The sequence below is a fragment of the Chinchilla lanigera genome, unplaced genomic scaffold (genome assembly GCF_000276665.1).
Source record: "Chinchilla lanigera isolate Chin_1 unplaced genomic scaffold, ChiLan1.0 scaffold00077, whole genome shotgun sequence".
NCBI lineage: Eukaryota > Metazoa > Chordata > Mammalia > Rodentia > Chinchillidae > Chinchilla > Chinchilla lanigera.
The window spans coordinates 5155316-5176671 of NW_004955478.1; the positions used below are offsets into that span (position 1 = coordinate 5155316).

At 41.1% G+C, this 21356-nt stretch overlaps 1 protein-coding gene across 5 annotated transcripts in view; it reads right to left on the reverse strand.

Moving 5' to 3' along the window:
* Positions 1 to 21356, reverse strand: part of Cep112 (centrosomal protein 112kDa) — a 517700-nt gene that overhangs the window by 89391 nt on the left and 406953 nt on the right. For all 5 annotated transcript variants that reach the window (XM_005402141.2, XM_005402139.2, XM_013503230.1 and 2 more), the window contains one exon: positions 20147 to 20296. In XM_005402141.2, coding sequence (XP_005402198.1) covers positions 20147 to 20296 — 150 coding nt within the window. The remainder of the gene's footprint in view (positions 1 to 20146; positions 20297 to 21356) is intronic.

Here is a 21356-nt window from a genome sequence, read left to right on the forward strand (position 1 = left end):
TTGTTTGTAACTCTGTATTGTCTGTATTGTGCTTGTGATATGTTGTAAAATGTTGTATGTCTGTTAATGTTTCCCTCCTTTTATCCTTAAAATAAAAATAAAATAAAATAAAATAAAAGAACCAGAAGGCCAAGGATGGTGAGAGTGTGGGGAGCAAGGAAGGAAGGGATAGGCGAGAGATGACAGGCGTGGCTCCAGGGAAAGCTGCGAGCCCGCAACCCACGCTCAGGGCTGCGGACCCAGCGAAGCAAAGATGACTCTGGGCGTGTGTGGAGGGGACTCGGTAGGGGCATTCTGGGATGGAGCCGGTTCGGAAGCAAGAGAGCTGGAGTCTTCCTGAACGAGGTGAGGGCCTCGGGAATGCCAAGAAGAGCGCGAAGCCAAGCGAGGATTTGACGACCGCATGCCTGACAGGCTATGAGAAATGAAAGGAGAGAGGAGGGGAGGTCTAGGATTCCAGTTGGGTCAAAGCAGCAGACATGGCCATGAACCGCGCTCAGGAATACAGGGTCAGCAGCGGGGTGTTTTAAGAAACTAATTTTACTGGTACATTTGATATACATAGAATGATCACATTCATCATATGGAATTTGTACCTGTACAAGCTACATTTTCATTCTCTTTTCCCCTCCCTTCGAGCCCTCTTCCCCTACTTATTTACAAAAGTTTTGCCTCCATTTTTTCCTTCTGTTCCTTTTTCCCTTTTCCCTTCCTTCCTTTCCCCCGCCCCCTCCCTAGTTCCCCTTCCCATTTGAATATTTTCTTATTTCACAGTATCTATCATACATATTGGCCCTTATTTACACTTTTAGTTTCTCACACCAGAGAAACCACGAGATATTTGAACATGCATGTCCAATTTATTTCACTTAAGAATATGGTCTCAAGATGCATCTATTTACCTAAAAATGTCTCAAGTGTATCCTTCTTTATGACAGAGTAGTACTCCCAGAGTAGTATTGTATAAAAGAACCACATCTCTATTCATCCATTGGTTGATGGGCATTTGGGCTGTTTTCAAGATTCAGCTATTAGAGACTAACCATGGGTGTGCAAGTGTCGCTGTGGTGTGACACTTTTAATTCTTTTGGGAAGATCCCAAGAAAGGGAATAGCTGGGTCAAATGGACCCTCTAGTTTTAGTTTTTTGAGGGTTCTGCACACTGATTTCCACAGTGGTTGCACAGTCTACCCTCCTGTAACAGTGGAGAAGTGTCTCTTTTTCCCACAACCCTGACAGCATTTATTGGTTGATTTTTGATAATAGCCATTTTTTCTGGGGTGAGATGAAATCTCAGCATTATTTTAATTTGCATCTCTCGAATGACCAGTGATGACACACATTTATTTGTTGTTTGTACTTCTTCATCTGAGAAGTGTCTGTTCATTTTAGATGCCCATTTTTTGTATTGGGTCTTTCAATTGAAGGGGCTGATTTTTTGAGTTCTTTATATATTCTAGATATTGGACCTCTGTCTGAGGAGGAGCTTGCAGAAATTTTTTCCTTCTCTGTGGGCTGTCTCTTCACTCTGTTGGTGGCTTCTTTTGCTGTGCAAAAGCTTCAGCAGCAGGTTTAAAGGGGTTCTGATAATAATTTGTTTTAGGCGTGGTAAGCTTCAGTTTTTTTGTAGAACGTGTCAAGTCTGGAAAAAGGCCTGGAAAACACACACACACACACACACACACACACACACACACACACACCGTGGATAGGGAAGAGAGGAAGAGGGAGGTGTGTTTCTGGCTGTCTGGGTGAGGTGGCCCAAGAGGAACTGTGGAGAATAAAGAAGCCTGCACAATGGGCCTGAACACGGGATGGTTTGAGGGCATGAGAGACGGGGGCCACGCAGCTGACAAGGAAGGAGGTACCAGGCGGGCAGAACATGCCCTGTGTCACGTGCTGCTAGAGAGTCAAGCTGAGAAAGGCAGCGGGTACAGAGCCTTACGAACAAGGATGTGGCAGAGGCCCGACTCTAAGGTAATAAGAAAGAAGGAAGCATGAGGCACACAGCAGCTAGAGGGGACTGGGATTAAGGGAGATTTCTCTAAACGGGTTACACTTAATCATAGCTGAACTCATTGAATAGGGCCTTTTTGGGTAATTTAACAAGTACATACATGTAGAACATCAGATAGCAGTCATAATTCTTATGCTTTCTAAACACTAATTCATTTAATTCTCAAAATTCCCTAGACAAGTTCAATTATTATTCTCATTTTGGAAATGTGAAAACCAAAACACAGAGAGGTTAAGTAAGGGTTTGAAGTCACACAGTTCCTAAATTGTCAGAATTTGACCCCAAGCCAGTCTGGCTCCAGAATCCATGTTATTAAGCTGTATGCCTCTCCATAATGCAACACATGCAAGATAATCTAAGAGGATACGCTTAGCCTTAAGAAAGATACAACTCGTAGCATTAGAAAGATCAGGTTTCACGGAACACGTCACAGTTGGCTGGCTGAAGAACTACTCAAAGCCCTGCCATGTTTTCTGCCTTTAACTCAAAGCCTGCCATCTTCGCCCATTGTGACAACATCTTTCTGGAAATAAAGAATACTGTGCATTGATTTCTTTTATTTGTACACTGATCATCTGACATCATGGAAATAAAGTAACTTGAACTAAACGGATTTTCATATAATTGGTTTCCTCTTAGAAAAACAAATTCCTCAGGCTTCTCACAGATCCATGTTGGCATAAGTGTCTGTGGAATCTCCACATCTAGGAAGCTGTAGGAGATTGGTATTGATCACCATTTCCTTCCTTTGGAATGTGATTTAAATTAGGTAAAGTGTTTAGAAAGATTCCTTTCAAATCATGACCTCTGTTCTAAATTGACCTTGAATACTTTGTTTCCAAGAACAACTAGTGATAATTAAAAAAAAAAAATCACAGCAGGCAACAAAGCCAACTACTGAAAGGAAACATTTCTCAGTGCACATGGGAGAGATGGCTTGGCTGAGTCTCGGTCTAAAGCCAAGGGAAAGCTCTGCCTGACTCACAAGGAAATACAGTGCCTTGTGAGAAAGATGCTTCATTCATCCTGGAAGCTCATATACATTTTGAAGTAAAACAGTCTTTCCATTTTCATGTGTACTTGAATATACAGAGGTTGGGGGAAAGACCAAAGACCTCACAGTCCTGGGTTTGAGACTTGATGTTGCCAACGACAACATAAAAAGGACCAGGCACTTCCTTCCCCTTGGGTGGGCTCACGATTTTCATTTGTGAAATGAGAGACAAGGTAGGAGGGGGCAGGAGGCCAAGGGGGAAATTTTCTAAGATTCTTTTTATCCTTGAGTCTACTATTGAATGATGTGACATGGGACTATGATTTCAGCTGGTATCAAAGGAAACAGATTCACATGAATCCACTACATTTAATACTCTGCTCATTAAAGCTTGTTAAGGGCTGGGGATTTAGCTCAGTGGCAAAAGCGCCTGCCTGGCAAGCACAAGGTCGTGAGTTCGGTTCCCGGTACCGGAGGAAAACAAACAAACAAACAAACAAAGCTTGTTAAACATAAAGGAAGAATGGTAAGAACACCATGTTGGAAAACAGAGAGATGGTGAGCTTGAGTAGAAACTCGCTATCGGGAAGAAAAAAGGAAAATCAGAGGTAAGACCTAGCTAGAAAAAACTGGACCCAGGATCTGATAGAGAAGACTACACTCTCTGAAGTGATCAGAGCCCAGGACCAATTTGAAAGAAAAGAGCACTAGTCCAGGAGGAGAAATGGTAGACTTGCTTGCCACAAGGCTGAAGAAGGTATAGAGGAATGCTCATTGTATAGGGTGGGACAAGCTTTAGGCCAAGCATACATCTTTGGTTTTCTGGACTACACACAGCCAGAGTACATAAATCAGTACATACGATGAGTTCAAAGAGGAATACATGTGTCAGGTCTATAACATAAGCCACCTTGTGATGTTAACAATGCCCTCGTACTATATTCCAACATGAGCACAAATTATTTCTGTATTTCCTTTCATGATAGACACTTATTTACAATGTAGTGCTGTTTATTATCCACACCAAAGGAAAAAATGAGACCAAACTCAGGGGTTGTGAGCAAGAATTTGCTGATACTATTTTAAAATAAAATGAAATTAGATAAGTCGGCTTGGAAAACCAAGCAAGCACATCTCTTGGAGGAACATCAGTATTTATTAAAATTTGAAATAATTAGTTTTTTTAAGCAGCAATGAAATACTTCTGTCAGAAATGATTCACTACACAAAACCTGGCAGTTCAATCCAGCTGAGCTCTGGGAAGAGCTGCACAGGAAGCCAAGTTTATGGGCAGGAATCTGAAAAGAGCTCAGGTCTCCAGATGAGGAAATACAGGCTAACATCACTTTTGAATTTAGAATGAATCCGCCACTAGGAATGGTAAGAAAATAAAAGATGGAAAAAGAGCAATTGGGAAGAAAAGAAAAATAATGCTTGTTTCTAAGAATGCTGCTGCTTTGTTTTATGAACGAGTCTATTTGTTTTGGCTCCAACTAAACTCAAGAATGTTTCTGCATATTTTACAGGGTAGTTTATAGACATCAAAGGAATAATCTCCCCTTTCATCATTATTTACACATAAAAATAATGCAATTTGCGGTGCATGTAAGATGTGACTTCTTAAAAAGCTCTCGAGTCTAATTTATTAATTGCTTGAGATTTAAAGTTAAACAAGGGTGAGATGCAAATCATCTGTTACTCTGAAATATTTTACCACCAAATCTTGTTTTATTAATGAGATGTTGAACAGCCGTATGAATATTTATTTAGGTGGCTGAGGGCTTTATGAGGAATCCTGGAGCAAGTGACTGAGACATAAAAGCAAAAGGGTTCTGCTTCTCTGGAAAAAATGGGGGCTGTCTCTTTGTTTTTAATTCCACTTTTTCCTCTGTGCTTCCAACATTAAAGCATTCCTGGAACCCACCAATCACCCCAGCTCGCTTGCTCCACATCTTCAGTTTCAGCAGCTACTACTGCTGCTATTGTAGCAACAGCCTCCTACTGACAGCTCTGGAAATAACATTTTAGTCTTTTTGGATGACAAGATGGTATCACATTATTTCTTTCCAATTATATACATTTGGAACACGTAATGCATGTCTTCTATTAGGTTTATTTTGCTTAATGTATTGATTTTGATTCAGTTTCCTTAGCAATACTGTGTAAAGTTGTATTTTAACACGCTATATTATATATTTCCTTTGCAACAAATCCCCTAAAAACAACTCCACATGAATGTAAAACAGAAAGAGCTAGACTTATTTTAAAATGTTTCCATGGTTTAGACTGTGTATTTATTCAGAATCAGTTATGATAATGCAACTGTTTATTCACAGCCTCGCTATCTGTTTTTGGAATGATACCCATACACGCATACACACAAAAGCTACACAATACACGTATTCCAGTATTTTTAAAAAGTATGCACGTATCTCAAACGATACACATGAACAGAGGCTCAGGTACAAGGTAGTTACAAAGACTCCTGAAGTCAGGTGTTAAAGTTCTGCAGCAACAAAGATGATGTGAAACAAAGTCCGCCAACGGGCTGGCTGTCAGCGCAGCCTGCTCCAGGGGCTCTCCTCCCGCCAGCCTAGCGCTTTCCTCTCTCCCCCGCATAGTCTCTCCTGCTCCCTCAAAGCTGCCCCCCACTCCTAAAGCCGCCTTCAAGCTGTATTCCTCAGTTCCTAAAATACCCTTTAACTCTTTTCTTCCTCCTTCTCCCTGCAGACACCACTTCTTAGTTCTTTAAATGAGATGATCTCATCTCATTGTTAGGACGAATGCCTCAATGCCTTCATATTAAGGATGTCTGTATCTTAAATAGGCAGTCGATAACCCAAAGGCTTAGCTATTTAACAGCAGATTTTGGAGGAGGATGGAGTGGGGTGTCCCAGCTTCTCTTCAGAACCAAGTTAGTGCTGTTGCAGATTTTGGGGGTGGATGCGGCGGGGGGGGGAGGTGTCCTTTTCCTAACACCAAAGTTAGTGCTGGTGTGCGTCAAGTTGCCCCAAAAGCAATCAATAATAGCTATAAAATAATAAGGGGGCTTAAACCCTTTAAATCAATTTAAGATTTTATTTTTAAGTGCCAAGTACCATGTAGAAACCAGAAATGTGAGACAGGAAAAGTGAGAGAATCATTACGCATTCATAATAGGACTTTATGAGATGTTAGATCCCCAGAGATTACGCAGACCAGCTTTCCAGAGGAGGTGGGCGGGACCTTTGGATGGCCGTGCTAATACTCGGCAGTCGGAGCGATGAAGGGGCTGCAGGGGAGAAGAAGGCATCACATAGGGGAAGCAGGTGCTGTGGACTGACCATGGCTGGAGGAGCCTGCGTGTTGAGTGAGACACGAGGATGGCTCTGGAGCCAGGCAGAGAGCTCCATCTCGGTGTTGTAAGTGCTCCTCCCAACTGAACTTGGTAGGATGATATTATAAGAAATTAAAGCATCATTGAAAGATAAAGTGGGAGAGTCACATTCTCCCCAAATAACTACCATGACCCATTCGGAGACGTTTCAGCCTATGACATTCTGTATTCTTCACTCACTGTCTAGTGGCAGATTTTACTTCATTTTGGAAGACAGCAACACATATCCTTTTTTTCCCCAGATTTTTACTCAGACAGTGCCGTAATGGTGCTATACATTCTTGCAAGTATATCCATGGGATAAATTCTTAGCAGTGGAACTGCTGGGCCAAAGTTATGTGCATTTAAAATGCTGCTAGATATGAACTGTACTGCCTTCAAGGAGGCTGCACTGGTTTAGACAATCAATAATGGTGCACGGGACTGCGCATTTCCCCTCACCTTCCCCCTTGGGTGTTTCCCAAATTCAAAATTTATGCCCGTCAGAAGGTGGCCAACACTCTCAAAACTTCGTACTTTGATTTACATTTCCTTATGAGTGAGAATGTGCGTATTTTTCCATACTCAGTGGACATTAATGTCCCGTCTGTGAATTCTGTGTTCTTATCCTTTGCTCTTTCGGTACACTGATTGTTAGCGTCTTTTTCTATTGATTTCTAAGCGCTCTTGTAAGGCAGGGAAATCACAGCGATTTAAGAGTTCTCTGGCAGAGTTCTTTATACTAGAATGGCACTAAAAGACTTCGGCAGGGACGTGAGCTGAGAGGAGGCTGTTTTAAATCAATCGCAAGTTGAGAAAAGCCCCGAATCGGGTCATATCAGAGGAATAAGAAATACACTCAAGGGCTCTAGTGACAGACGTGAGATAATCTGGGATGAAAAATAGATAGGACAAAGATGAACCCAACGTTTCTAACAGGAAACAGAAAAATGTGGGGGGTAACCTGATAGCCTGAAAGGAAAAGCCAATTTGGAAGGGGAGATAATAGTTCAGTGTTGTAGTTATGGAATTTGAAGAGGTACTGCATCCTCCCAGAGAAGATCACTTACACGCAGTGCAAGATACAGCACCCCAACAGGAATTGGGCCAGGGCTGCTGGGAATCGTCTCCATAGAAGTGACAGGAGAAGTCAAGGAAGAGGTGAATTCACTACGGAAAAGGAAAGAAAAAGCAAAGCCAGATATAGACTTGAGGAACCCCCACTAGCAGGAAGACTGCCCAGCAGAAAAGCAAATGAAAGAAGTATCATTTAAGCCAAGAGCACAGTGAGCTTCTAGATCAGGGTTTTGTACAATGCAGACAACAGGCCAAAGCCAGCAGCTAGCCTGCTCTGGTAAATAAAGTTTTATTGGAACCTCGCCATTTCCATTTGTTGACACACTGTCTGTGGCTGCTGCCTTACCACAGTGACAAGAGCTGAGTAGCTGTGATGGAGATTGTGTGGTCTGGACGCCTCTGGATCTGTAACCCCTCTTATAGGAGGAAGACTGCTGGTCAGTATAGTTCAATGATGCATGAAGTTAGAGGGTGATTAGGAGAAGGAAAACACTACTGAAATTGGGGAAAAGACAACAAGGTACTTTGAATATTTTCTACATTTTGCTGGCATTACAAAAGGGATTTTGAGACTGGATAGAAGAGCTGAATGACATACCTCAGAAATGCAGCAAGAACCTGGTTGGTGGCTAGGAAGAGCTTTACAAAAAGTGAGAGTAGAATGTCGTCCATCTGCCTGTCTGACCATAAACTCCTTGTTTTGATAAGGCTGTCACCATAATCATGAGAACTGGAGCTGGCACTCATTTTCATCAAGAAAGTAGGGGACAGGGAACTCTTGAAGCAGTTGTACTTGGGTGAAAGTTTAAAACTGGCTTCCAAAGAATTGGAATTTGTAGCCATGTGCACCAATTTCCACAGTGCATCTACTGCAGACTTCCGGTGAGTGTGGTGACTGATTTGCTCATGCCGGTGAAGCCAGTTCCAGCACATTGCAGACTGGAGGAGTGCACCCGTATGTTGCCGCTACCTGTGAAGAGGCTGGGCGAAGGGAAGGCAAGATGACAGTGTGAAATCTGTCTAGGAGTAAATCCTGGGCAGCAAGGGTCAGTATCACAATAGTTAGTACAAAGAGATATATTTCAATACTGATAGATGGAAAAGGAGGTTGACACAGAGTCACCAGGTTATGAAAAGAAACCTTGCTTCTGTTAGAAAGATGGGCAAACAGCCAGCAGTCAGGACATTACAAAATGGTCTAATAAAGTTAACTTATTAATCATTAGAAAGTCTTCTATAACTAGGACCCTTTATAACTGTTAGGGTTTGCCTGTGTGTCCCCCCAAAGCCTTGTGCAGCCATGGGGCAGGCTTTTAGAGTTGATTGAGGTGTGAGAGTTACACCACCCTGGGGTGGATAGTTTGCATATGTAAGGGAGAGGAAAAGGGTGCTTGAGGCCATTCCGCCCTGGTGTGTGGTTGTTGCTTTGCTGTGTTCTGCCGCCATGAGCTGTAGCTCTCTGCCACGTGCCACTCTGCCTTGTAATCTGCCAGGTGTGGACTGAAACCTCCACGAACTGTAAGCAAAATAAACCTTTCCTTCCTTAATTTTGGGTGTCAGGTATTTTGACCCAGCAACGAGAGAAAAGTAACCAAGACAATAACCCATTGCTTCTGAATATACATGTGCATGTAAATATGAATGTCTATCATTATGTGTTCATACAGATAGGTAGTACATACAGAGTAATCACTCAATAACTTTTGTTGTTGTGGCTTACATGTATATATTTGAACAAATATATATATTTGATTACCCATATATATGCCTGATTAACCAAAACAGTTCCATGTTTGGGCCATGCAGTACTAAAGATAACCACATATAGTCACCTACTGACTTTGAAAGAGTAGAATTTACCCAGCCGTTGGTGAAGGAGAATCTGTGTTCTGTATTCTTTGATCACTCTCATTGAGCTCATCAAAACTTAGTTGTTTCTTTAGTATGTGCATGACAATGTTTTAAGGGTTGAAAATACTGTTCATAGCACTTGAAAGTTTTTTTTTACTGAACAAAGAATCTTCTTCAACCAAGTTGTGAAATAAAGTAAAAAAATTTCCCGAGAATAGAACTAGAGGAAAGACAGCGGTAAAATACGTCCGAGGGAGAACTGTTCGTTTCTTCTCTGTTCACTTATTGTTATTGCTTCTCCTTGCTCTAGGAAGCAAGGTCATAACTCGCTGTCACATTGTATCCACGCTTATCTTCCAGAGCATTCTTCCTGGAAAATGGCACTTATGCTTTATGCTGCTATGATTGAATGGCTCTGTCTTCCTTTCTGAGTGAGTAGGCAAACCTTCTTGGGTGGGATGGAAAATACATTTCTATTCTTAGCATTATTAATTCTAATTCAGGAGGGCACAAAGAAAATGCCACTTTCCTCTGCGGCCTTAGGACGTGCATGCCGGGGAGACAGGAATTACCTAGTGAACAGGTCCCGAACAAAGCCATTTGATGCTAGGCATCGAGATTTCTTTCTGTTTCTCATTGCTGCTGAAACCCTACAATGAGGTTTGTAATTTTATTCTTTGAGAAAATGATTCCTGTAAGCTTTAGCACAGTGAGAATTGCCCAGTCTTATGAAATATTCTTTTTCCCCCCTTCAAGCCGTTCTGGTAACACAGACCAGATTTCTAGATGCCCTACTGGCAGCCGACCTTTTCTCGTGAACTCCAGGCAGTGGCCAAGGGAGAGAAGCAACAATGCTTTAAAATCTCTTTTCTATGCCTGCAAGAGAAAATTTTACAACATTTCTCCTTGATATGAAATCTCTGCGTGGACATCTGGCTTCACAGTGAGGAACTTTCAATGCTCTGGCTTCAAAGAAAGGACTTAGCTCTAGTGCTGCAGTGAGGCCAGAGAATGTTCCACAGCCTCCGTATGGAACTGTTCCTAACATTTCCTCAAAAGAACACCTGGGAGCTCAGTGGATAGCGCTGACATTCCGACAGCTTGGCTTTGGCCTACAGCCTTTCGTGGGCTGTATAGAAATGATGCCGTCAGATAATGCACACAGGTACGGGAGATTCAGTTAGAATCTACCTGATGTGGGGAAATGTACAATTACTATCACAAGACATGAGTTCTTATCCTATATCTGCTATAGCACAAAATATGTACAAACTTGATGCCATTAATAAGACATCATGGGGATAAAATGACATTATTATCAGAGCCTTGATTTGGGAGGCAACATAATTAATCCATCATATTTGTAGCACTTTCATTGAAACAAGTGTCACAATAAGGTCTTGCTTTCAAGAAACTGAAAAGTCTAGTTGCTGAGAACAAGAGTGAACCAAAACAGAGCGTGCTGTCTGCATCCCTGAAATCCAGAAATCCTCTGAAAACCACAAATTCTTTTTGAAAGATGGCGGTTAACTTGTTAGGCAACAAAACTGGATCGATATTTGGAAGGGACTTCTAATCCTATTTCTCCATTGATTAGGCATATTTATACATTTCACTGTTCATTCAGTGGGTTTCAGGATAGTGTATTCTCCCAGACCCTTCTGGGGAAAGAGTACAAGCACTGTATTAGCTTCCTAGGGTCTGCAGATTTTGATCTGCAAAACACATTCGCTCTCAGTGATTTGGATAAGGGATTGTGGATCAGCATAAAAATGTAGCAAAAATTTCACTGAGGGGATGCACAGTGCTGGCACAAGCTTCTCACTCTGACATTTTACACTTGAAATGACACTGAAGTTTTAAAGGGAAAGGACAACTTCACACACAATTGATTGACAAGTCCCTGGAGGCCAGGCTCACAGCGAGCATGACATCTACATGGAGGACGGCAGTCAGTGGGGCGGAAGGAGGGTGACATCTAGACAAGCAGTTCTACAAACTGAACAACCCCAACTATCTACTGATACCTACCACATTAGAAATTAAAACAAGAAGTATTAACACATTTAAATCACTTTGAAAAGCACTAGTGAACCCATGATGGGTGAATATAAGTATCATATTTAGTAAAACAGTATCTTTGTTTTGTATTTCTGCAAGTATTTTTGAATATCTGGCACAATAGAAGGCAGTTGGATTCTTATATCTGCTTCCACCATCAATCTCTTGCAAAATGTTGGTTTGGTTGAACTAGTGCAAGAAAAACTAGTCTCACTTAGAAAAATTCTTAGAAAAGGAAGGAGTAATTTTAGTAGCCTCTCAGATGATTAAGGATATTCTTTGTTATTACACCAAAACTTGACAAATGGCAGTTTCTTAAAAGTTAGTTGTGGGCCTGGGATATAGCTCAGCGGCACAGCACCTGTCTGGCAAGCACGAGGCCAAGTTTGATTCCCAGCACCAAAAATGAAAATAGTTAAAGAAAAAAGTTAGTTGCAACATGGACTCTAAAACTACATGTGAACTTTCTGTACAGTCACATTAAAATCCACTGGTCTCCTTTGTACCTTGAATGTATCTTTTAATCATGCATGCTTTTGTAACATCAGGTATAGGTCATTTAGAAAACATGGGTCGCTGAGTCATGAATCTTCCAAATATGGATATTTTCATCCCCTCCCCACTCTTTTCATCACATTTATATCACTTGTGATACCACCAATTTCATCAGAAAACTCTGCGAGCACTGGGAAGCTGTCAAGCTCACAGCGCTGGTACTCATTTTCCAAAATTCAAGTTTTTTTTTCTTGAAAGCACCAATTTTATCATTGGCAACAATACAGTCAGTTGTTATCCTTGAAGTGCCAGGCTCACGTTGTTTATTCTCAAGAAAACACCTGCCAAATGCTCAGGCAGGAACGGGCAGGTTGGCTGTCTATCATTCTTTCGAAGGAACCAGAGTTTGGCTCCCACTCGGATGCTGGTCTGCTTTTCTTCGAGACAACCATGCCACTTCGGTATGCAACAGAAAGCCCTACGTGCTTCCTATCCACTTCAGGAAGTGCTCAACATCTCTGATTGAATCAAATACATTTCATTGCTTCGGTTTTTAAAAACCACAAGTATGTGGGCAGTGAGGGAAATAATGCGTCCTAGTAGGTTTAGCAGGACTAGCAGTTTCATCCGCCATTGCTTTTATGCCAGTGTAAATGTTAACAGTGAAAAAGGCAAGTGACATCTTTGTGCGGTTATGAAAAAGGTCTGATCTTGTGGAGCCCTTGCAAAGGTCTCAGGACCCACATGAGTCTGAGGACAGTGCCTTGAGAACTGCTGTCACAGAGCACATGCTTTCTCTGTAGGCAATGCAAAGCCACTGACAGAGTCTAAGTTATAAACAACAGCTTAGTATTTGTGTTTTTGAAAGATCAGTTTGTCAGTGATGTCATGGACAGATGTGAGAGGATCAAGTTACTGGCAATGACTGTAGACAAGATGGACTGTACTAACCAAGGTCAAAGATAGTGCAGATCTAATTAAGAAGGTGGTAACTAATGACTGGGGAGTGCAGGATGTGGCTGGAGATATTTAGGAATAGTCGCTAGAACTGACCTCCAGGGAAGGGGAGGAATTCTTTCAAGAGCACTTCCAGGAATCTAATTGGAGTGACTAGGTAGATGTGGTGGGAGTTTAATTTAGATAAAGAGACAAGAAGAAGAGCATGTTGAGACTAGAGGAAGAGCAAGCGGGTGTGGGTTGAACCACCCACAGACCGTCAAGGTGAAAGTGTCCAGTGGTATTGGGAAATGTGGGTTGAAACTCAAGAAAAAAGATGAAAATTCAAAGTTAATTTGTATGGAAGTTTACGTGAAGGTATGGGGCTGTCCGGGAACACTGTATACAAGAGGATCTGAGAAATACCACTGTTTGAGTGGGAGAAGAAGAAAAAGAGGGAAGAAAGGAGGGAGGAAGAGGAAGCGGAAGGAAGAAGAAGGGAGGAGGAGGAAGGAGGAAGAGTAGGAGGAAAAGGGAGGAGCAGAAGGGACAGAAAGGAGGAGGAGGAGGGAGAGAAGGAACGGGAATGGAAACGAGTCTCAGCCAGGCTGATGAGCCACGAAAGTGCCGCCATGGAGCTAAGGAAGTCTTTAGAGATTGGCTGTGTGCAGATTAAATCGTTCACAGATGTTCACAGCCTCATGCTGGAGTGGGAACAGAATTTTTCTGCCCTGCCCGACTGACAAAGAAATGAGGCTGTGGGTGTAGGGGTTTTTCTACTATCTCTTTCTACTTCTCTAATCCAACCCTGAGAGGGACACAGCAGGCAGCTACAAGTCCAAAGAGAATGTACAGACATGCAGAGCTGCCCACATCCAGTCAAAAGCCTGGAGCCAAACCGAGGCAACGGACAGCATGAATCCATGCCACATTAGTGATTCATAGACATGCTGCCTGAAAAGCAAATGCTATTAAAAGTTACCAAGTTTCGAGGAGTATTTGTTGTGCACCATTATCATGCCAATACTGACCAATACAAATTCCTTGTTAAATGTTATTTTAAAAAGTTAAACAGGCTCCTAAAATTAGATTGATTTTTCCCTCTTCTGATATCAACTGAAATGAGTAGACAGGAATAAAAAGTAGAACCTAGGGGTGTATCTCAGAGGTAGAGCATGTACTTAGCAGGGGCAGGCATTGGGTTCAATCTCCAGTACCAAAACAAAAGAGTGAACACTACCAAAGGTATACTGGCAGAAAGATATAGGAGCATAATGTCCATACAACATAAAACATCATTAAAAAAAACCTGTGGGCAGCAGGAAAGAACACAATTCTGTTTTTGTTTTTTTTTTTTTTTTTTGGTTTTTCTCAGGTACCGGGAACCGAACTCACGACCTTGCGCTTGCCAGGCAGGTGCTTTTGCCGCTGAGCTAAATCCCCAGCCCCAGAACACAATTCTGGAGCACACTGTAGAGTCACAAAGTGGCTCAACTTCAAATCAGCCAGTGTTCCCCCAAAGCATTCTTTTGTTATGTACCAATGAATCCTGAGAATTCTCATTATATCATCAGATCTGGGTTTTCCTTTTCAGGCTGAGATATGTGGAGGTGGCGGTGACAGACCAGCAGGTGAATATCAGAACTAGTTCTCTCTGAAGGAAGTGAAGGTTTCAGGACCTCAAGGATACAAAAACTTAGGTCACTCAAAACTCAAAGGGGCAGAATTTGCCCCTTCCCAGCTAGGTAGTGTAAATCCTGTAACACAACTGACAAAATCTCAAAGGGAGCTCAGTCAGCTCAACACCACTGCACATCTGCCTCTACTCCAGTTCTTCCTGTCCCTCCCCTCAGGTCAGAGAACACAAGTCAACTTCACACCCAGAGAAGAGAATCCCTATGCTTATAAGTACTTGCTAGTGAGTTCTGAACACTTAGATGTCTTCTGATTGATTACTGAACTTATCCTGGTACATCTACCGGACCTAAATGATAAAGACAGAACTCCTTGGGAAACCACCTGACAGACTGAATCATTTATGTAAAGGAACACTTCTGGAAGAAAATGGGAACAAAATCCTATGCCCATATAATAGCCATTCAGATGTAAAAGTTAACCGGAAGATATTCTTAATCACAAAACATCTCAGCATGGAGAGTTCCAGTATCAGCCTATTCAGAATCAAATCAGTGTGGACGCTCTGGGATGGAGACGCTATGGTAAAAGGCCTAAACACTGCATCCATTACATACAGCATGGGTTCGTCCCTAAAGGGTGACAAAATGTGAATATTACAGTCTGGACAGTGTGGAAAGAATAAAAGTATCCAAGGCAGAGTGGGGAAGAAGGGTTGGAAATGTAAGGGTGCATATGTACTAATTTTTTTTTCAGCCAACAATCAATAAATTCTGTCCCAAAGTTCAACATTTTTGTCTGTCTGATGGTAGTTTCTTTGGTCTGTTGAATTAAAGTAAAATTAAATACTTTTTAAAAGACAAAAAAATAGAAATTGTTTTTGTTTTTGTTTCTTGAGATACTGTCTTGCTATGTAGTCCAGGCTCACCCTGAACTCACTGTGTAGCCTAGGCTGGCCTCAAATTCACAGAGATTCTCCTGCCTCAGCCTCCCGAGTGCTGGGCTTATAGGTGTGCACCACCAAGCACAGCAAAAAATAGTATTTATTGAGTAGTATTTATTGTTACAAGTCTGTTTTGGCTTTCCTTTCTTTTTTCCTTATTCATAACAACGGGATATCTCAAACACTGCTCACCTTAATTCTATGGTGGTTATTTCTGATGGGTGCAAATGGCAGTGACTTGAAAATCTTTTACGTCTTTTCTTCTGTATTTTGAACTATCTATCATGAACATATGCCATTTTCCATTGCTACAAAAACAACAGAATAGATTTTCTTTTAAAGAAAGAAGGAAGCAAGGTAAGGACGTTGGTAAGCAAGGTAAGGAAGTAGGTAAGGACGTTGACTTTGGGTTGTGGGAATGCAGTTGTTTTTTTCTTTGTACTAATCTGTACGGTTGAGGGATAAATGGGAGCTGGAGGCTAGACCTTTCATCACTTCTGCAGTGAGGTTAAAATGATATCAAAGTCTCTCCCATCCCTCCCATTGAGAGGTCCAGATTTCCCTTCTGCCGGGTCCCGGACTAGTCCGGTGATCTGTCTTGCCCAACATAATGTGGTGGAAAACATTGAACCTCCCCACTCTGACTTCTGGGGAAGTGCTGGTTCTGCCTTCACCTCTGATAAATCTCCCTCTTGCACACCAGTCACCATGACTACTCTGTTAAAGACAGAGGCCACACAAAGGTTGTCCCCTTCTCAGAGGTGCCAGTCCAAATCAAGCTTCTTCCTACCGGACTCCACAAGGCACTGCAGGTGATGCCACACTTTGAGCAGAACAACCACCCAGCTGCCCCTGCTCCAATTCCTGATCCCAAGAATTACAAGCACATGACACAGCTGTTGCGCTAAGCCACCGAGTTTCAGGGTGCTTTTGTGTGCAACAGAGATAATTCATTTCATAAGCTTCACTTTCAATGTAGAAGTTAGCTAAACAATAAGTGACAAAACTTTACTGCTTATCGCCAAAGTGGTTATATTTTATACACTATGAAATAAGAAAAATCACCACAGACCACCACTCAGAGTAAAACTTTGATATATGCAATTGCTTATATTTTTGCAATATTTTTTTTGCAGTATTTTTTTCTCGTAGCACTTTTACTTGAAGAGAACAGAGGTCTTATGTACATGTTTTGTGACCACTATTTTCATGGGAAAAATAACTCGCGAGCATCCTCAGCGTGCTTACCATCTTTAGCAGAGCCCAGTCTTTAGTTTACTTGAGACGGTGACGGACACCGATAGGGCACTCAGAATGCTGGCAGCACAGGCACCTTGCACATAACAGGAGCTCAATAAATACTTAATTGAATATTTTATCTTGCTGAATGAATGGCAGGACAAGCACCTTCTTGACTAGCTAAAGCTCAGTGCAACTCTTTCATCATCACCTTAGGGGAAATTCTGGAAATAGGTCAAAGACTAGGCACGTCTCTCAGGCAATTTAATCATGATACGTATTGCCAAATTATCCTCCAAAACTGTTTTGTCAAATTGCATTGCACAGATTGGTGCCCTTTCAGTGGATTTCAGTGGACTGCTTTACACCTCAAGCGCTCTCTAAAGCATTACTTGGTTATCCACAGGGACAATGTAAGTTCCAGCAGAGTGAGCACTGGGTCTCCTCCTCATTCCCATTCCTGGTCATGAGCAGGAGAGGCCTGCAGGTGAGGTGAAGGTATTTCACAACTAGCCAGGCACACTGTTCTTATGGTACTACTGATTATACCTGCAGACAAATGTACTTTGTTCCAGAAACTTGAGCCTCGTGGTGACTGTGCCTCACGCTGAGTACCTGTATCTCTGAGTACCCAAGTCTCTATACGTATAAAATATTCATATATAATAGTAATGCGCCTCAATTTTTGTATCATTCAGGCAGACGGAAGTGTAAAGTATGGGGCTCCAGCTTCATTTGGGTGCTTGATTATTTGACTCAGTTTCAAAGGCACAGGTTAACAGGTAAGAGTTCAGGATCTTAAGTAAGACAGACTGTGATGAACTGGCTTTGCTACTTGTTAGGCATATAGTCTTGGGCTGGTTATTTAACCTCAGAGCCTCAGTTTCCCCATTTGTAAAATCAAGATGATGGAAATACCTGCCTCATAAAGATTGTCATGAGGGCAGGGGAAGTCAAGGTGGGAAAACGGCAAGGGGAAGGTATGAAAAGAGACTGAAAATCCACAGCAAGCTGGAGTATGGAAGGGATATTCATGCAAGGGACTGAGAAGCCATTCACTGAAGACCTCCCAACAAAGCCTAAAGCGTGTCCAGGTTTGAACTTGCCACAGGTAATCAGGTGACAAAGGAAGCTGTATCTATCAAACATGGACCAAGTAGGCCTCAAGGAACTGTTCCAACTCTTGCTCCAAAAACTCTCAGTGACTTAGTGAGGAGGAAGTTAGTGAACCAGTGGAAATTTTTCTAGAAGCAAAGAAGAGGAAGAACACGGAGCTCTGCCAATACCAGCTGGACCGCACTTCTTCAATAAAGGGAAGCATGGATTTTCTGGTGGCCGGAAGCCATGGCAGTGAAATAAAAACCTCAATTTGGCAATGTCCAAGATCAAGATAGTTCAATGATATATTCCGAAACTGGGATGTATGAGTAGGCATAAAGTTCAAAGGACGTTTCCTTTTCAAAAGAACGGTGTAGGACTATCGTTAGGTCTACTGTTTCCTCTACACAGAATAAGTGGTATACTAACAAATCAGAATTTGAAAGTAAAAGTAACTTATGCTTTACATCACATTTGAAGACATTTGCTAATTTTATTGCTTTATGTAATTAGTTTTCAAAAGTTACAGGTAACAAAGAAGTTCCAGAGGGAAAATGATTATTTTAAGTCTTAGTTAAGTAAGGTAGTAGAACCCAAGATGAATGAAACTGTTTGGTGATAATCTGGCAATAGTACATGCTGAATAAACAGCAGGGCTGGGGATGTAGATTAGCAGTGAAGTATTTGCTTAGCAAAGAACAAAACAAAACTTATTCACTTCAACATAATCTGAGTGAAAAAAAAACATATCTTAACTATAATTTTAATTCTCTATTTTCAGGTGACATATAGCTCATGTATTTTATATACGCTATATATATATATATAAATGGCCATCTTTTAAATTCAGTCTTTGTGATTTTAGGCTTTGTTTAAAAATTAGTATCAAAGGAGTTTTCCCTTTCAACAGGTAAATGGAATAAAACTGTAAGAATAATTTAAAATGCAATTATACTAATTAAAATCTTTCAAGATTTTTTAATCTTTAAAAAACTATTGGAGTTATGTTATCAATTATACTGCTGAAATTATGTTGCAGTAACCTAATTTATACTTCTCCTTTGCTTATACAGTGGGATTCAACTATTTAAAATTTGGAAATTACCTACTATTTGATATTTGGACCTAAGTGGAAAAGAAGTTCACTTAAAATTAAACTTCTATAGAACTGAAGCCATTTTTTAAAAGCATGCAACTCAGTTCACGTGAAAGTCACATAGATCAACACGTACTTCCTGTACATTTGTAAGTGAAAAAGGGTTGAAAGATATTTTTAAATGACCAGAATATGAAAAAGAAACATCGTTCTTCTTTTGGTCTTACAACACATGCAGGGAAAAAGGCCCCCTGCGTGGTGGAAATAAAGGGAGAACATGTCACTAACGAAACCGTAAGTCCTCATCTGTAAGGGAGGGGTCTTGATAAAATGGCCTTGAAGGTTTTGTCTATCTCTTAAGGCTTTTCATTTTATTCAATACTGTTCAGGCTTAACGGGTATAGATACAAAAAAGCAACTTACATGAACACTGACTTTTTCCTAAATTACTCAGATTCCTTACAATAGGCTATAGGAAAGGAAGATGGAGAGGTTAGGCAGAGAAGGGCAGCGATAAAACCCAAATTTCCCTTTTAGTTTTCTCTGCTCTGTTTGATTACTCTGCATGCTTTAAGTATTGTTACAGCAAAGTAAAGTCGCTGAAAAATAATCTTTTGCTGGGGATTCTTTAAAATGTTTTTGTTCTCTTTTAAGCGTTATTTATAAAGGTTTCCAGATGCTTATCCTCACAGATTAAACACAGCATGATGTAGACACTTACAATAACATCCACTGCTATGAAGCCAAGAAAAAACTACTTTGAGATCTAACTGCCTATCACCTACAGAATCAGGTTCAGGGAATTTTTTGTTGCTATGAAGGTGTGATTCTCAGAAGTCATTTGGAAGCAACCTAAGTTCTCAGCAGCAACAATCGACCCTGTACTGTGTCAAAGCACATCAAATGGTTGGCATTCCAGGCCTCCAACAAACGGGTTACTTCTCATTATGTGAATTCATAATGAAAGGATGTGGGCAAAGAACAGAATGTAAATTGGAAGCTGACTTCTGAATGCATTAGGCAGCAGTCCTAGGCTGAAACAGTTGTTCTGATTTCAAGAGACAATTCCAAAGTGGTTCTCAGGAGAAAGGACAAGGTATTTCTCAAATATTTGTTCAATGTGAATGGACTGGGCTTGCCAAAAATGACTCTTTATGCTGGCACGCGATCTCTTAGAGGGAAGTCAGCCTGAGTCACTGGATATAGAAGTACAGTCCAGTGAATGGAATTACTGAGGGCTGTACGGCAAGCCAGATACCTGCATTCATCTGCCCACTGCTGGGATTGCAGCCTCCTTTTAATTGCATTAAAGCAGCTGGTAACACTGGTTACTGAAGTCCTCAGATTACCTTGATTGCTCGGTCATTATCTCTAATCAGCTGCTTCTTCTCATCTTCAAACTTTTGTGTAAGATCCTGGAGCCGCCTCTCTGCAGCAAGCTGCTGCTGGGTGATCTCTTCTTTCAGAGAGGAAATGGTTGTCTGAAGTTCTGCTATGATCTAAAATGAAAACAGCATGCTATGACTTCAAATTCCTCAGTGAGAAGCATCTATTTGATATGTATTTATGCTTAACAAAAGAATGGATTTGGCAAAACTCTATGCCACAAACTAAATATTTTCAATCAACATATCATACACTATCATGCATGAAATTCCACACAATAAAAAGATTATAATAAAACTGTGAATGGTGAACAACTGGTGAACCGAGTATATTTGGAAGGCGTTTCTACTATAACATTCCACAATATTTACTCATCAGAAGAGAGGACATGTGTGATCTCAAAAGTATGAAAAGCATCAGATTTTATTTTACTGGGAAATATATTTACTAAAGTGCGAAAAACTCTTCTGCCTGTCATAAGACTTTGAACTATAATAATCAAAGAAAATAATTAACAGCGGTCACTCCTCAGGGTCACCTAGTTCTATACAATAATTTTTGACTATTCATGTTTGTGTAGTGGGTTAAGTACTTTAAACTCATGTCATTTACTACTGTGAGAAAGTATTATTATTTCTTCTCTTCTGTAAGCAAGGACACAGGCACTGAGAAAGGTCAAATATTTTACCTCATGGAAGACGACACGCCGCTGAGGGGACAAGAAGGTCTGAATCACACAGTCAGATCCATCTCTGCACTAACTGGTTCTTCTAATTAGCTGACTACGTGTTCTGTTTCGAACAAGATTTCGGTATTGAAAAGATTATATTTTCAAATATGTTGCCTTCCTAAGTGACGTGTATTTGCAGAAGTTCATCTTGGTTCAAACAGGAGCCTTCTCTACACTGAAACTGCTTCTTCCAGGGCAGGTTTTCCTCTACCTTTCCAAACTAACCTCCTGAGAAGGAATTCTGACTTTCAAGGGCCTGCGGAGAGCACTGCCCTTCCTTCAGTTTGGACAGATCTGTTTCCTTTCAAATTCAATAGTGATGACTTTTTAAAAGCAGGAAATGGTTGTTTCTTTTAATAAAAGAAATAGTGTTAGCCCTGTGTGAGGATAATATTCTGCTGGTTCTACAAGACAGGAGGACACAGTTAATGAGAAACAGTGGA